The 17777-nt window shown below is 44.4% G+C and overlaps 1 protein-coding gene and 1 long non-coding RNA gene across 7 annotated transcripts in view; one reads left to right on the top strand and one right to left on the bottom strand.

The window, feature by feature from the left end:
* LOC137412320 (FERM domain-containing protein 6) overlaps positions 1-17777 on the top strand; it is a 125953-nt gene that overhangs the window by 37845 nt on the left and 70331 nt on the right. For 4 of the 6 annotated variants that reach the window (XR_010981469.2, XR_010981470.2, XM_068097580.2 and 1 more), the window contains exons 1-2: positions 15224-15511; positions 16648-16738. Coding sequence is in view for 4 of the 6 variants with exons in the window: in XM_068097580.2 (XP_067953681.2) it covers positions 15410-15511; positions 16648-16738 (193 nt within the window). In the remaining 2 variants the exon portion in view is untranslated. Of the gene's footprint in view, positions 1-15223; positions 15512-16647; positions 16739-17777 lie in introns of those variants that run through there. The other 2 variants (XM_078784064.1, XM_078784065.1) reach the window with 2 other exon arrangements.
* On the bottom strand, positions 2837-14875 carry LOC137418651 (uncharacterized). Its single transcript, XR_013624480.1, has 3 exons — positions 14669-14875; positions 12376-12631; positions 2837-4339 (listed from the first exon to the last, which is right to left on the bottom strand). It is a non-coding gene; the product is annotated as an uncharacterized LOC137418651 (long non-coding RNA).

Raw genomic sequence — 17777 nt, 5'->3', positions numbered from 1 at the left:
TGGAATACTGTTCTCCCCTATGGGCCGGTGCTCTTGCCTCACACCTAGCTCGGCTTCACGCTGTTGAAACCAAAGCTTTCAGAATTATTGGAATCTCCCGCGATGAAGCTATCTCTGAGGGCCTTTCACTCACTCACCGCAGGCAGGTAGGTGGTCTTTCTGTCTTCTACCGACTCCACTCCGGCCTTGCACCCCCAGCTCTCTCTGTGCTCTGTCCCCCAAATATTCCTACAGGTCGCACAAGATCTGCCAGCAACCCTCTGGTGGTTAAACTGCTGAAATCTCGGCTCTCCGCTCACCTTCACTCTTTCATTCCTCTTTTCTCCCGCCTCTGGAACAAACTCCCTCACTCCCTTCAATCCCACTCCTCCCTCCAGGTCTTTAAAACAGCTGTTCACCACCATCTCTTATCTTCCCCCATCCAAAACCTTGATCTTTTCTACCCCCGCTAATTCACCCCAGATCCAGCTTGTTTGAAATTCCAACTTCTTTCCTGGAAGTCCTGGCAGTGTCCATATGTTTTATACCTCTCCCACTGCCCCCTTCCCACGCCCCCCCCCCCCAAAGCCCTCGCCCTCTCTCAGATCTCTCGATGTCTCCATGTCTCTCGGTCCCTGCTCTCAAATGTTGTGTTTGTGTCCTTCCCCCTCTCTCCCCATCTTGTCTACCGCTCCCTATGTTATATGTTTTATGTGTCGGTTTGTCTTTCTGTGTGATTAATGTTTGCTCTTTCACGAGCCTCGACCTTGTATACAAAAAAAAAAAAATATATATAGTGCCCTGGGTCATGGTGTACCCCAGGAGATCTATCGTTCGAGCCGAATAGCGACATTTAGCCTAGTTCAGAGTCAGCCGGTATTTGCGCGCAACCTTGAGGAAGCGCTGCAGATTAGCATCATGATGAGCTTGATCGTACCCACAAACCGTTAGGTTGTCCAGGTAAACAAAGACATCTGTTAAGTGTTCCTTAGCAATTATGTCATCTATGGCCGTTTGGAAGCATGAAAACCCCATTGGTGACTCCAAAAGGCAAACGAGTGAACTGGTACAACCTCTGTCCGGATTCAAACCCGGTGTAGATGCGATCGGTCCCTGCAAATGGAATTTGATGATACGCGCTTCGGAGATCTAAAATGCTGTATACCGAGTACTGTGCCACCTGTCGGACCAGAGCATCCAATCCTGGGAGTGGGTAGGCATCCAATTCCGTAAATCTATTTATGGTCTGCAAGTAGTCGATTGCCATGCGTTTGCGATGATTTTCTGTCTGGACTACCAAAACTTGAGCTCTCCAAGGCGATCGACTAGGTTTGATTATGCCCTCCTTTAGAAGTCTACTCGTCTCCTCAGCAATAAATTGCGTGTCAGCCCTTGAGTATCATCGCGATTCAACGGCGACCGGCGTGCAGTCAGGAGTCAAATTGGGAAACAGTGACAGGGGTTCTATTTCCATCCCGGCCAGAGCGCATACAGAAAGAGTATTATCACCACCAAATTCCATTTCTAACCGACCGTGACGACGGAGAAAATCATTACCTAACAAAACTTCTGCAGATAATGTCGGTCAGACCTTTAAATGAACATCCGGAAACATCTGGCCATTGATCACTAGCTTCAGCTGACATTCTCCTTTAGTCCGCATCCAAAGGGACTCCAAAATACGGAAGCCATGAAAATACGGTGCGATGTTCCGAGAATCAGCCAGCCATGCTTCTGGACGAGTCGCATGTCAACATAGCTATCAGTTGAGCCCGTGTCGATCAAGGCGTTTACCATCTGTCCCTCAATCATAACTGGGACAACAGCGCTGAACAGTCCGGGCGGCCCCGTAGTTGTCGACATCCAGAGGTGGTGATCGAGCCACGCGCGTGGGCCCGACGCCGGCCAGCGTCGAGCGTGGAGCCGAACGAGCCCCGGGCGGTGAAAGGATCCCAGTCAAGGTCGCGCGAGGCCCACGTGAGGCCCACGCAGGGAGATGATCCCAGTCAATGCCGCACGGGGTGCCGATTGTGCCTCGGGCGGTGAGAGGTTCACGGACAGTGTTGAGCGAGTTCGCCGGCCTCGTGACGAGTGGCATACCTTTGCAAAATGGCCTCTCCATGAGCTCGAGTGACACGTCGCTTCTCGCGCTGGGCAAACTGACCTAAAATGATTCCGGTTTCCGCAGAAAAGCACTTAGCGTTACTCCCGGCAGATGGGGCGGCAGCAGCTGTGGCTGTCACGCTCGTGCCTGAAGCCTCGAAAGCGTCCGTTGTCCCCGATTCCAGCGGAGGTTCAGCATCCGTTCGCTCCGCAATAGTAGCACTCTCCAGTCATTTCTCACCGGTTAAACCTGCAGTGACGTACGGGTGATCGTACGCTTCCGATTGTGTCTGCGCCTCGAGAAGCATGAGGGCCAACTCATGGGCCTTCTTCAGCGTTAGATCTGATGTCCCCAGCAATCTTTGACATATTATCGGCGAGTAAATCCCCGAAACAAAAGAATCACACATCAAATCATCACACACCTGTTCGTGCGTCCGAGCTTCAGCTGTACAGTCTTTAGCTAAACGGCGAAGTTCCTGAACGAAGTGGTCAATGGATTCCGAAGGGTCCTGTCGCCGTGAACCAAGCTGATAGCGAGTGTAGACCACGCTCTGAGTCTTAATGTAGATTCGATGTAGTTCCGCTTGGGCGGCGGCGAACGTGTCGCATTGAGAAATGTACTCATAAACGGAATGGGTCACGTGGGAATTAAGAACAGCTAGCTTGATATCGTCCGTGAGATCCGCTTGGGCTCCCAGGTAGCTTGTCAGCCGACGCAACCAGTGTTTGAGCTGGACAGACGCGTCCGGCGCCTGAGGGTCTCTGCCGAAGATCGGTACTTGTATCAACTTATGAGTCATGACAATCTCGATCAAGACAAGAGATGGATTCAGATTAATTGTTGTAAAAATTAGAGATACAGCATTGTCTCAGATCATGAGTTTAATCTGAATCGAACCCGAGCAATACCTGTAAAGAGAATCAGCGAATATCATATCAGTACTCAGCATTCATCTGAATCAGTAATGGGTTTACAATCGAGCACAAGCAAGCCTTGAACAAAGTGGTTGTACGTACCATCTAATTATGCACCTACATAACATAATAAATGTCACAGGAATGATCGCTGCACTGAATGTCCGAGATCTTTATAACTGCCGTGCAGTGGACAGAAGTCGCATGACACCTGGGTTCAGACTTGGACACAATTTCACGACAACGATATCATTACTTTCTCAACAAGTTTGAAGTTTTCAGAATTGACTTTTAACATCATCATCATCATCATCATCATCATCATCATCATCATCATCCATGAGCTTAGGAAGTGAGTCAGCCAAATTGTGCATGTTTTTTTTTTTTTTACATCCTTTTCATTTACAGCTATCTTTGCAAGTCACCTGGTTGGTGGTTGGCAGGTTGGGAATCACCAAACACTGTAAAGTCGACATAATGACATCTACTGACCCTGGCTGTATCCCACAACTCCTTGCGGTAAATATGTCCTTTCATAATTCAGTTTTGCGGTTCAGTGATCCCTAATTGGGAGATCACCTTTGTGATGTAGAAGGTGGAATTCATCCATGAGGAAAAAAAATATTGATCCTCATAACTATTGGAGGCTTAATGAACTTTCCATATTGTTCACAATCATACCAAACATCATGGAATTTTTTTTCCAAGGAAACATTTCATGCAATGAATGTATTTACGTGACACAAGGCCTCCTTTGTTACGGCAAGAAGCTGAATGAAACTACTGTTGTCCGCAATCTTGGCCTTTTCTTTTCTTTACTTTTTTCTTTACTTTTTTTTAATCTTTTTTTTTTTTTTCTCTTTTAATCTTGGCTTTTTTTTCTTCTTTTTTCTTTTTTTTAACTTTAGGTTTTCTGGCCTTTTTTGCTTTAAGGGCCTCCCTCCATTATGTTGGAGGTGAATCAGGAGGAATGTTGGACTTCAAAAGTGAATGTGCTGGAAACTTGTTGATTCCTCTACCTGTGGGAAAGCATCTTCACAGTTGTACTTTGTTGAACATGTCTCTCTATCTCGTTCAAAACAAGGAAACAAATGATAGAACAATGAGGAATGTGATGCACCCATAAACGTAACAAAGATGTAGAAAGAGCCCGAGAGGGAATTCCAGGGTGAAGCATTCCTGATTCGACGGGTTGAAGCAAAAGATCCAGGATTGATGGGAAAGGAACAAGCTTTCTGGAAACGCCAGCAGATAGACAGACCGGAATGTACCTTTGATAAGCATTCGCTATCTGCTCTCCATGTGTCCACCATATCGTCCCGTTCCTGCCAAAGCCGTCCTGAAGGGTCCAGTTGGGAATGGAATGGGAAGAGGGAGGGGAAGTGGGCACCTCATGGGTGACATTTGGACCTCGTTCACTTTCAGGGGAAAAAACAACGATATTATATTATAGCTTCAGGGAATATAATTATAATTTCATTAAAAGAAACTATTCAATGTTATTCTTTGCAAAATATAACCAGATATATCGACATATTGCTTTTATCTTTGACCATTGTTGGAACAAATGCATCCCCACTCCCCCTCCACTCCTTCTCCCACCTTCCATAGTTTTCATAATCTGGGATAAGTTTCTGAAACGGATTACAATCCAACATTCCATGAGCATTTAGGATGTCTTCTTTTCCTCGGTCTTCGTTTTCTGTTTCATCCTCACCTTCCCCTTCCTCTTCTTGCTGTGGTCGTTCATCTTATGTGCAGCTTATTCGCCCCATGTGTGCTTGCCCTTCTCTTGGGAAGAAAAGACTTATCTGTATCATTTCCACTTTTTTCTGCTGTTGGTGTTTCCCCCTTTCCATCTTGTCCCCTTCCATTCTGCTCTATCTCCTCCAAGAGCCTCAACCATGTGTCCAAGAACAAACATGGTGTGTGTCAAGGTTACAGCAGTGTTCGATATGTCTCTGCTCCCCACCAGTTTCATGAGGCTGGCTCGCCAAATCCTGTCGCTATTCCATGTCTACTTTGCTCACTGTCGCTGTAACATCATCTTCCATTACGAGGTGTGTGGTGACTTCATCCATATTATATTCATTTTTGTGAAATGTAAACGAACTGGAGTTTGAGAGATGAGGTGTGACAGCAAGCGAGCTAACACAATGTGGAATTGATATAAGCTTGATATTTATCTCCTCTTGTTTAAGCGCACACTCACAGGTCACCTGTGAGTCACCTTTGTGTTCAAAATTCGTCTGTACACTCTGGGGCATTTAAACCCACGAGGATGTCAAGTGTCTCAATTTGTGCCTCATGACACTTCCCACCCTCACGGTTCCTGCTTTATGACCAAAATAGTGTACCCAATGAGCACAACCTTTTAGGATTGGAGCCCATACACATTGTTCACACCCACATAAGCATGGTATTTAGCCCCGTCCCACTTATCCCCTCGCCTTCGCCCTCCCCAACCTTCTCTCTCCATTCATCTCATTTATTTCCCCTTTTCCTAATTCTCCTAGTTTTCCCTTCATTTTCTCTTTTTCTTGTTTTAATTACCTGCCTCCCCCTTTATATCATTGCATAACATGAGATTGCCTTGGATGTAAATGAAACATTTTCGAGTAAGAGTGATCAGGGGCAAAGGTAGGATTTGTGGCGCCCGGGGCCAAAGGTCAATGCTGGCACCGCAAAGGCACTGGCATATTCAGGAATTTCTTTTGGGGGGGGGGGGGGCTCATATGAAAGAGTTCTAAGCTTCCCCAATGGGCTCAGCAGCAGAGCTGAGCTCTCCTCCTCTTTCCGAAGAGAATTGTGAGATCTTTAACGTCCACCAACTGAAGCCGGCAGACGAGCCGCCCAGGTTAATGTCCATTCGACGGACGGCACACACATTGATGAATTGCCCTGCCTCTGAAACATCAGGATGAGAGTTTATAGCTGTGTCGGAATTTGAACCCAGGCTGGACAGTCTAGAGGCGAGTGTGGGTACCTGTAGGCCTTCCTGCCAGCCTAACGCACTCGCTGAGGCCTCTTTCCATGTTTACCCTTCTGTCCAAAGTCCAGGCCCTTCGAGCTCCAGCACCTTCTTTTTTTTATTTCCCTCACGCATCTGTCCTCGTAATATGTCATGGTGTACCACGTGTGTGCACTTGGGCCTGGCTTTAGTCAATTCTACCCGTGAAAGAGGGAAAAATATTCAGAAAGAGCACCCATTACAATTTTCCTAGGATGGCCGCACACGTCATAAAGAGGATGAAATTGTAGAAAAGTGGGCATTCCAATCCAAGATGTAGAAAGGAAAAGAGAGAGGGACAAGGAAGTTAAATAAGTAACTATTACATGTGACCCTGGCCATCGCTAGTTGGGCTCGTACAGCTTGTGGAACATTTGGATCTGATCGACATGTAATTACGAAATATCTGTCCAACAATTATAACCCCTTAATCCCTTGGGCCAATGGACGATCTCCAATCTCCGTATTACAGAATGCATATTCTCATCTGTTGGAAAATTCGCAAGACAATTAGATAAGATAGGAGACTTACACAGCCGACAGCCCCATAATCACTAATACTGATTTATTTACTGTACGGAAGTGATTTGTCATTATGAACAATGTTAAACCGGATGGAAAGAGTTTGTAAACATGGACCTGACACATTGACACGTAGCACGGAGCTTAAAGTGTAAGACGTGATTCTGAAAGTTACTTCTCATGTTCTCACGAGTCTGTTGTATTATAATTTATATAGAACCTTTTGTCTCAACAATGGATGGAGGTCCTCAATGTCAAACAGGAAATTAGAGCTGTCTCCCTTGACATATCACGTGCCTTCGATACGGCCTGGCACCCCGCTCCGCTCACCAAACTCTCCTCCTATGGTATCCATGGAAATCTCCACGCATGGCTTGTGGACTTCCTGTCTAGTCATAGTCAACGTGTGGCCCTGAATGGGTTTCTCTCATCTCCCCTTCCTGTTCAGGCTGGAGTTCCCCAAAGTCGTGTTCTTGGCCCTGTGCTATTTCTGGTCTTCATCAATGATCTCTCTGACTCGCTTGAAAATCCTCTCTACCTCTTTGCTGATGACTCCACTCTCTGCCGCTCCATACCTCATCCCTCAGATCGGCAGACTGCAGCCTCCTCACTCTCTGCAGACCTGGACAAAATCACAGACTGGTCAAACAAGTGGAACATGTCTTTCAATCCTGACAAATCTCACACCCTTACTATGTCTCTCCGAAAAGATCGACTGGAAAACCCTCTCATCTACTTTCTGAACAATCCTATCCAAGAGGTTCTGTCACTCAAGCTTTTGGGTCTCACTATCTGCCATGATCTTTCCTGGGAAAACCACATTTCAAATCTGGCCTCCAAAGCCAGTCGCCAACTTGGCATCCTCCATCGTGCGGAGTCCTTCCTTGGCACACCTGAGCTCCTCACCACATACAAGGCTTTTATCCGCAGCTCAATGGAATACTGTTCTCCCCTCTGGGCTGCTGCTCCTGCCTCACACCTAGCTCGGCTTCATGCTGTTGAAGCCAAAGCTTTCAGAATCATTGGAATCTCCCGCGATGATGCTAACTCCGAGGGCCTTTCACTGACTCGCCACAGGCAGGTAGGTGGTCTTTGTCTTCTACCGACTCCTCTACGGCCTTGCTCCCCCAGCTCTCTCTGTGCTCTGTCCCCCAAATATTCCTACAGGTCGCACAAGATCTGCCAGCAACCCTCTTATGGTTAAACTGCCAAAATCAAAACTCTCTGCTCACCTTCACTCCTTCATTCCTCTTTTCTCCCGCCTCTGGAACAATATCCCCCACTCCCTTCAATTCCACTCCTCCCTCCAGGTCTTTAAAACAGCTGTTCACCACCATCTCTTATCTTCCCCCATCCAAAACCTTGATATTTTCTACCCCGCTAAATTCACCCCAGATCCACTTTTTTAAAATACCGACTTCTTTCCTGGAAGTCCTTGCAGTGTCCTTGTGGTTTATCCTTCTTCCACCACCCCCCCCCCCCTTCCCACACCTCCTTGCCCCCCCAAGCCCTCGCCCTCCCACAGATCTTCCGATGTCCCTGTTCTCTGCTGTTGTACTTGTGTGCTTCCCCCTCTCTCCCCATCTTGTCTACCGCTCCCCTTATTATATATTTTGTGTGTCTGTTTGATTTTTTTTTCGTGTGATAAATATTAGCTCTTTCACGAGCCTTGATCCTGTATACAAAAAAATAAATAAATAAATAGAGCATGATAACGTTTTTTGGGGTGTCATTTGGCCCAACATCCACTTTTGCGCTTGGGGCGATCACCCCGTTGGCCCCCCTATCACTACGCCTATGTCAATGATTTCTTTCATCATGGAGATATCGATTAGCATTTCCCTTCATGGCAGCACACAAGTATATCTTCAATGTAAATCGATTTGCTCGATTTTTGGAGGATTTGTCGAGCCATGCTGGCTGGTTAAGGTGTCCAATATTATTATGACGTCACGGTGTAAGGAAGGAGTTTGTCTCGGTCAGGCTTGTCTTTATCAGAGATTCTGACTCGATCTAGAGCTGAGTATGTGATGATGAATGTCAAAAAGACTAGAATGGACCATGTTGTTAATAATAATAATGATAATCTGCCATATAAAGCACAATGTCAGTTTGTGTGTTTGTACAGATGTCTGTCCCCTTCATAAGGGTAGGTTTTAAAGGCCAATCATTTAACACGAATGTGCGTTCACTCCGGTCTATTTTTGAGGATAAAACAAACTCGAAAAACATTTTCCATAAAAGAGTAATTCTGTCTCTTATATTGGAACTAGCTGAATTACCCGGCTTCGCCCGGGTTGAATAAGAATAAGACAAATATATGATGAAAAGAACGTATATGGAGGGGGAGGGGGGAGGGGGAGGGGGAGGGGGGAGGGAGATGGGGGAGGGGGAGGAGAGGGGGGAGGGGGGAGGGGAGGGGGAGGTGAGGGGGGAGGGGGGAGGTGAGGGGGGAGGGGAGGGGGAGGTGAGGGGGGAGGGGGAGGGGAGGGGGAGGTGAGGGGGGAGGGGGGAGGGGGAGGGGAGGGGGGAAGTGGAGGGGGAGTGGAGGGGAAGGAGGGAGGGGGGAAGGGTGGAAGGGGGGGAGGGGGGAGTGGGGGGGGGAGAGGGGGGAGGGGGAGGGGAGGGGGAGTGGAGGGGGAGGGGGAGGGGGGAACGGCTAGCTTGGCAAGCGATAGCAGGCTTTTTACTTTTATTTTTACCTCAATGAGGGCTATATATATATAGTCCGTGCTTGGAGCCTTCAAGTTCAACATAAAGTTTTTTCTGAAAAATAATGCAGATGTATAACAATCCACCAATGCAAGTTCAGAAATGAATGCAGATCCTTTACTTTGCGATACAAACGCAATTCCCGCCATTTCCACTCACGATCGAGGCGTCCACAGTGACCGCGCCTCTTCTTCCTCCTACAACTTCGTCTCACTTCTTTCACTCAAAATGCACGAAATTCTGCCGCATCAAATTATGTAGAGGCCTCGTCGGGGGGATATAAGGTAGATAAGGAAGGCGTTGTAACAGAAGAATCAAAATAAAAGTGGAAGCACATAAGGAAATGGGAACTATTCTGGACCCACAGCCAAACCCGACAAACCATTGCAATACACCCCGAACGTCTAGCGCCGCCACAAACTACACCATGGAATTGCAGCTGGCACGGTTTTTTTAAACCATTGATATTAAAATAAAACGTAGCTTAAAACCACCGGGATTTTATGCTGATTCCGAATCTGTGTCTAAAACTTTTCTCCGATGTGTAGTTCTTGAGTTATAAGCGGACATCCAGACAGACACACACACACACACACACAGACACTCCTCCTTTATATATAGAGATTGTAGACGGTGGCTTGTAAACTGACCCTCAAGGGCGGTGTACAGAAACGTTTTCTAAAATAACAATAAATACAAGGTTCAGGAAGGTGAAATTCACTGCGCGTGACATGCAATGTGTGCAGAGTAAAACAAGTGTTCATTTGCGTCCGAGGATGTCTAATAAATAAATAAGATATAAGCACACCTGACACTACGTTGAGGCTTCGGACTTTAGCACACTCATGAGGATGTACCTTCAAATAAATGGTTCCAACCTGTCGTATTTAATGGGTTTTGTACTAGTCTTAATATAATGGTGTGTGTGTGTGTGTGTGTGTGTGTGTGTGTGTGTGCGTGTGCGTGTGCGTGTGCATGTGTGTGTGTGATAACTCCAAAATTGATCAAATGGGTTAGTGTGGTCCAACAATTTCAAATATGGTTGTAGTATCTTACTATAATTCACCAAATGTCCGTCTGTCTGTCCGTTCCTAGGTACCGCAAAAACAGCTTAACCGATCACAACGATATTTTGCGTGGGTAATCCTCGGACCCCTGGAGTAAAATAGGCTATATTGTTTTTTCCAGTTTTTCCAAACACGATGGAATAATATTTACCGATATGAACAGTGATGTGGCTTTTATTGAAATTCTACAAATACTGTTTAGATTTTGATGAGAATTACGAACCTGCAGCGAATCCGGAAGTGGACAGATGACAGCAATGCGTGGGTTGATAATATCCCAATACAACCATCATTCAATCGTAATGTTAAATCGTTAAACGTTAATCGTTTTGTTGAAGTATCAATTGATGATTGGAATTGAGTGAATACAATTACGATTTTGAATTCGTAATTGTATTCCCCCAACCGTACGGAACTTCACATCAGGATTTAAATATTTGTTTATGTCACGAATTTGTTAAAAGTTTATTTTTTACATTAATGTTATTTAATTTGTGACTGGAGTTATGCTGTTTGGAATGAAAAAAGAGATATCGAGTTCAAGTGAATGACAAAATGCCGTGATGGTTTCGACTTTCTAAACGTGAATTCGCGCATCGCCATATGCAGATTCGCCATTGACTGGGAATGGAACATACGTACCCGTTTGTTTGCGTACGGGTACGTTTTTCATGGAACTCCTTCACGAACTTGCTGTCCATGTATGACGTGCGACTGAAGGTGCTTCAGGAATGTGGAATTTATAGGTTTCATGCTTTAGCATTCGCCATTTCTGCATTGCCTGTTTGCTTCTGGCCTCCCACCCGTGCATAGCACGGGTACCTCACTAATATCCTAAACATAATTTTTAGGTGTACAGTGTGTCATAGACTGGTTCAATTTCCAGCAAATGTGATTGCATGAGGCATTTTTGAGGAAAAGCAAACAAATAGGTTTTTCTTAAAGGGAATTTTGTGCTGAATATGAATATCTTGTTTGTGTTTCCCAAAATTGCCTAATTAGGTCATTAATTAAGGTCAAAGGTCAATAAGTGAAAAATTCAAGTTTTCACAGAAATTGTTTTATTTTTAATATTCAATATAGTGGTAAAAAAGATTTTCCAATATCTATCATATTAAGCCATACATTGCATGTCAAAGATTTGAATTTAATGGAAAATGTGAAAGAAATTTTCACTTCTATGGAGAATATCTCCGTAACGGTTGACCTTTCTACGGAGTGCCATGTCAGTCGATTTCCCTTTGATGTGTCATGTCAAAATTCACCAGTGAAAAGAATATATGGCATAGCATCATTGTCTAGGTTCAGGGGAATGAGACTTTGTTGTTTGTTTTGCGAAATTTGCATAATTAGCCACCAATTAGGGTCAAGGGTTAATTAGTACAAAATGCGAATTTTTATGAAATTTTCGTAAGGTCCTATTTGACGTCCCCTAGATGAATTTACAAGAATTTTCTACATATCATTCAAATTAAACGTCATATTATGTGCCGAATATTCAAATTAAATGAAAAATATGATAGGAATTCTTGATTCTATCGCCAATATCTCAATAACGGTTCAATTTTGGTCGCATGGATTTGTCTCTTTTCCAACGTAGGCCACCAAAACGGATTTTGGTTTCCTCTCTATATATGACAACAATATATCTAACAATATATTAGAAAGGAATATGTCACCTTTTTTATATTTCTATATTTTATATTTATATTTCACCCCCTTAAACCAACACTGATGAAGTGTCAAATAACCGTATTGTGGCAATATCCTAGCATTGGCGTTATTCAGTCTTGTTTTTGCATGTTACAGTCTCCGAGTCACTGTAACATATTTTGCATTATTATATATGTTTGAACTCATATTCATAGTAGATACGTTACTCGTTATCTTCTTGCTTTTCGGGTCTTGACAGAAAATGCATAACTTCCAGTCCATTTTGTTACAACAGCTGCGCAAGTATCGTTCTGGTCTACCTTCATCAGTAGGCCGACTGTTCATTACACGCTGTTCATTGGATAGTTTAGCATTAATATTGTTCTTATGTGTGTACTTTGAATAACACACTCTGTGCCACTGGAGTTCTGGCGCAGGTTCCGAATTTTCTGCGAAGAGCGATGTCAGCCCGTCAACGGCAGCCCTATGGTCATCATTCCGTAGCTTCTTCCTCATCTCCGTTGCTTCTTTCACGGTAGTTAAGCCCCGTTCGGTCTGGTTAAACGGCTCATCTTCAGCTCGACCACTCAGCTGACCTATGATACGCAGCTCAAAGGATACCTCTCTCTGGCGCTTCAGGCTTATAACTGGTTCCATAGTAATTCACCTTTGGAGAAAAAAAAGAAGAAGCCAGAATTTAGAAGCCAGAAAAACCATTTCACGAGTGCATTGACATATCAAAGGTGATAGGGGTTAAGCCCATATGGTAATGCATGAAAAGTCCAACCGTTACGGAGATATTCTCTTCAGAAGCAAACATTTCTTTCACATTTTCCATTAAATTCAAATCTGACATACGATATATGGCTTAATATGATAGATACTCGATAAACGTTTTCGCCACTGTATTGGATATTAAAAATAAAATAATTTCTGTGAAAACTTGAATTTTGCACTGATTGAACTTTGACCTTAATTAATGACCTAATTAGGCAATTTTGGGAAACACAAACAAGATATTCATATTCAGCACGAAAATCCCTTTCAGAAAAACCTATTTGTTTGCTTTTCCTCAAAAATGCCTCATGCAGCTTAAATAAGCACATTTTTGAATTTCTTGCCGAGACTATCACAGAAAACATCAATTTGAGAAAATATCACCACTGAAAGTGTGCCAATCCTTGTTAAAATAATGCTGTTTTCTTCATCATTCCATGAGGTCCAGACGGAGTTGACGGAACATCCCAAGGTGTGTGTGGCTTCAGGTGGTTTCATGATGTGAAGACGAGTTATTTTGTTGACCTCGAGAGGAAAACTGTGGAGCAGCTGATGTAACACACAAACCGTGCGCGCAATGATGGATTGCAGCAGCTTCTTGGTCATCCTTGAGTCAAATTTTCTTTACCCCACAGAGCACACCTGGTCCAAGGTTGTCAATGTTTCTGACTAGTGATGATCATTCTGAGGAGACCTTATTGTAAGACTGAACTGTACTAAAAGGGAAACCTGTAATCCTTGCGGTGCTGAAAGTCACAAAGGTAATGCTTGTGTTGAGAAAATATAATGCGTTGATCGAATTGGAATAGAGAACAGTAACGTGCAGGTAACAGCATGGTGAATGAGAGAGAAAGGTCCATGCAACGAAACTCATTCATTTCCATTTATGTCCCAGTTTCCTTGGACGTGGACAAAGGGAAAAGTATTTCAGACGTGCTTGAAATAAAAATGATGTAACTTTAGTTGCAATAACATCATGATGCACTCAGTTGCATTAATTGGGATCAGGTGCTGATGTCAGGGTGTAGGATTGGATAAACTTTTCATACACCTGCTGGTTAGACCTGACGCTTATGTGTCGACACGGAAAGGTAAACAAACAATGGGAATCCCTTGGTGTGAATTGAAACTGCAGGAATCGAACCCACACCATTGAGGACAACACTAACGGTTTATCGACTCCGTCACCAAGTCGACCTGACTGCGACTCCATCACAAAGCTGCACGAACATATGGACTCATTTACCAAGTTGCCTTTACATAGACTCATCTACCAAGTTGCCTTTACATAGACTCATTTACCAAGTTGCCTTTACATAGACTCATTTACCAAGTTGCCTTTATGTAGACTCCTTTACCCAGTTGCCTTTACGTAGACTCATTTACCAAGTTGCCTTTACATAGACTCATTTACCAAGTTGCCTTTATGTAGACTCCTTTACCCAGTTGCCTTTACGTAGACTCATTTACCAAGTTGCCTTTACATAGACTCATTTACCAAGTTGCCTTTACGTAGACTCATTTACCAAGTTGCCTTTACATAGACTCCTTTACCCAGTTGCCTTTACGTAGACTCATTTACCAAGTTGCCTTTACATAGACTCATTTACCAAGTTGCCTTTACAGACTCATTTACCAAGTTGCCTTTACATAGACTCATTTACCAAGTTGCCTTTACATAGACTCATTTACCAAGTTGCCTTTACAGACTCATTTACCAAGTTGCCTTTACATAGACTCATTTACCAAGTTGCCTTTACGTAGACTCATTTACCAAGTTGCCTTTACAGACTCATTTACCAAGTTGCCTTTACATAGACTCATTTACCAAGTTGCCTTTACGTAGACTCATTTACCAAGTTGCCTTTACGTAGACTCATTTACCAAGTTGCCTTTACGTAGACTCCTTTACCAAGGTGTGACTAACCTGAATGTGCACTTTTCACCTCGATGACCCAGTTCATTGACGCTTTGGCGCATCCTTCTCTGTAGACTTTGTTATCGACAGAAGTTACCCTCTTGTGTCGTGCAATTCTGTGGTTGTTCCACGAAGCACTAACGCGAGTCCCCTTTAAAGCAGATGACTAATGGACAACAGTGAATCCATGGTTTCTAAGAGAAGGTTGGGGTGGGAAAGGGGAAGGTGGAAGTGCTTGGGGTTGCCAACTCCCACCTCTCCCCCTTTTCCCATTACCCTTTAGGTCTCCCATCACATGACGTAGTATTGTAAGGTATGCACAATGCTACCTGTTTGTGTCTGCACAGAACCATAACTCCTGTCCACGTGACATAAAGTATTTGGAATGAAATTGATGGTTTCTTTGTGAAAACGTACGACGCCATATTGTTACCTGTCTGTAATTTATTTTCTTTCGTTCCTAACATATTTGGAATGTTTAACATTTTCATGTCAACGGAAATCTGTGCTATCTGTAAATGAGTAAAGCTTTGGTTAACCTTGGGGTTACCACCACCTCCATACGGGTTTGGTGAGTTTGCATGCCTGTTGTGGAATAAACATTTCTAATGGAAACCTTTCACAGGTGTACATCACATACAGTGTACACTTTGTGTCCCTCAGAAGGCACAGGAGATCAAACGGCACGAGGTTCCTGGGATCTTTGTTCTCGACTGCTTTCGGCTCGTTCTGGGGCGACCGGGCTCCAAGATGAGCTGGAAAGGTTTGGTCGGAGGTAAACCATCACCGAGGGATACCTACAAGCTGTGCGTTGTTCTTCCCAGCGACGAGCTGCTAACGCTCATCACCAACGTGAGTTCCCATTGTTCACATTCCCCCTCATCTCGTATTGCATCATTTATCCCAAAACAAATAGGGGAGGCTTTGTCAAATGGCTCTCAATTCGAAGGGAAAACAAAAGGTGAGCTGCAGATTCCGCACAATTGTGTCCGAGACATTCCATGGTGTTGAACAGAGTCGGCACCTTGGAGATCCTTACGGCGGTGAAACACCTGTGGCCAGAGACCACTTGTTTACTTCGGTCGTCATTAGACATTTTTGGGACGAGTGTTTATCTGCTGCTGTGATGGCGACAGCACTCGTGTACCGGTATAAGGTTCAGTGCTGTACCTCGTGCATATTTAACACGGTGGTGTTCTTGGTACCTATTAGGTAAAAGGGGTCACCTATCGGACCAGCAGTTGACTTCCTCGACTGAGTAGCACAGTGTGAGCTTTCGACACCTATCTGATGTTTTCCATCCCATGCAATTAGCATTTCGTGCCGTCATTCTTCTCTTTTTACCCTCGCCAGAGGAGAGGACATTGCATTTGAGTCAGTTTGTCTGTCTGTTTCTGTTTGTCTGTCTGTTTGTCTGCACAGAATAAATATGATTTTCTCGGCAACCGTTGGTCCGATTGACAGGAAATTTCCACCATAGGTGCAACTCCACCTGTATAATTTTTCACGATAATTATGACGTCACAGGTCACGTGGTATGGGCGCCATCTTGGAAAAACCCGAGGCACCTCTGTCTCTGAAAGTGTTGCATAGAAAAAATTGAGACATGGCTCAATGTAAAGAACGCTCCATTGGGAATAAATTATGCTAATGATGTCATAGGTGCCTCCATTATGACATCATAATTCGACATTACAAACTTCATACGATCAAGATGAAATTTCTTGAGCATCATCTAGGGAAAAATTGTTGGGGAAAAAAAAGATGTGATGATGACGTCATCGTGCACGTGGTTCGGCCGCCATATTTGTTTTGAACACAAAAGCCTTAAAAACCCACTGAAAACACATCCTGGCGAAGTTTTGCAATCTCTGATTGCTCTTTCTTGTTGTTATTGCAAACTCTACTGCCGTCAGACTTTGCAGGCCACAGTTGGATAAGATTTCACTGCTCAAACAATAGGCAATAAGCATTGCTGTGCTTTGCAGGTGAAGGCTACTGTTCAGGAGGCATTCTTGGATGTCTGCAACGCCCTCAATATGAAAGACTCTCAGCTCTTTGGATTAAGCGTTTTGAAAGGTTCGTTTTCACCTCATCTGCTTTCACTGACTCGCGTCATTCTGCAGAAGTTTACATCATAGTGCAGCACTCCAAATGTGCAGCAGTATACCGATCACAGGTGGTGGTTGCCATTTGTCTCTCTTTGCCAGCTATATTATATAATGTAACCACAGGTGGTTAAAGTCTTGCATTTGGTAACATGGGACAGGTTCAATTGATGAAAACATAAATAAAGTTGCTGAAGAGTTTAAGAATCGATTGCAATCGATAGAAACGAGTGTGTAGGTACAAAATTGTCGTCTGCCTACTACGTAGCATACATACAAATCGGGATCATAGACATTCAAGTTTGATCCGATGTACCATGCTCTGTGACAGACTGAAGTATGGTGTTGCCGAAGCAGTTTCCTGGTGGAGGGTTACACTCGGTGGTTTACCGTCCTTCTCACAGCAGTAGTTATGGCAGGAATTTGGAATGTGTTCAGGGTGGCAGCGATAGTTTACCTACTGTTCACATAGGATACCGTGGGATCTTTAATGTGTCTACCAAATAATGCCTGTAGATGGGACGCCCAGGTTAACAGGGATGGCACAATTTGTGATGCAACGCCTTGTCTGCGCAAGACCGGGATGACGGTTTTTAGCTGGGGCAGGATGCAGACCCAGGTGACATGTCTTGTAGGTGAGTGTGCATACCTCTCGGCCAAATGTTTCGAGTACATTTTTGTTTCTCGGTTATGTTTAGGGTTTTTATGATCTCTGGGTAATCTGATTCCGATGTACCATACTCTGTTACAGAGCATTGGTGCTGCCTTAACGGTTTCCTGGTGAAGGGTTATACCGGGTGGTTTACTATCCTTCTCACAGCAGTCGTTATGGCAGGAATTTGGAATTTGTTTAGGGTGGCAGCGATAGTTCGCTGAATCTTCACGGAGGACACCGTGGGATCTTTAACGTCCAGCAACAAATACCATCAGATGTGACGCCCAGGAAACCGTCCATGAGAGGGACGGCACACACCTGGATGAATCGCACTGCCTGCCAAGGATCGGGATGA

Source organism: Myxine glutinosa, chromosome 9 (genome assembly GCF_964187855.1).
Source record: "Myxine glutinosa chromosome 9, kmMyxGlut1.1, whole genome shotgun sequence".
NCBI lineage: Eukaryota > Metazoa > Chordata > Myxini > Myxiniformes > Myxinidae > Myxine > Myxine glutinosa.
This window is presented reverse-complemented; position numbering and strand designations above follow the sequence as displayed.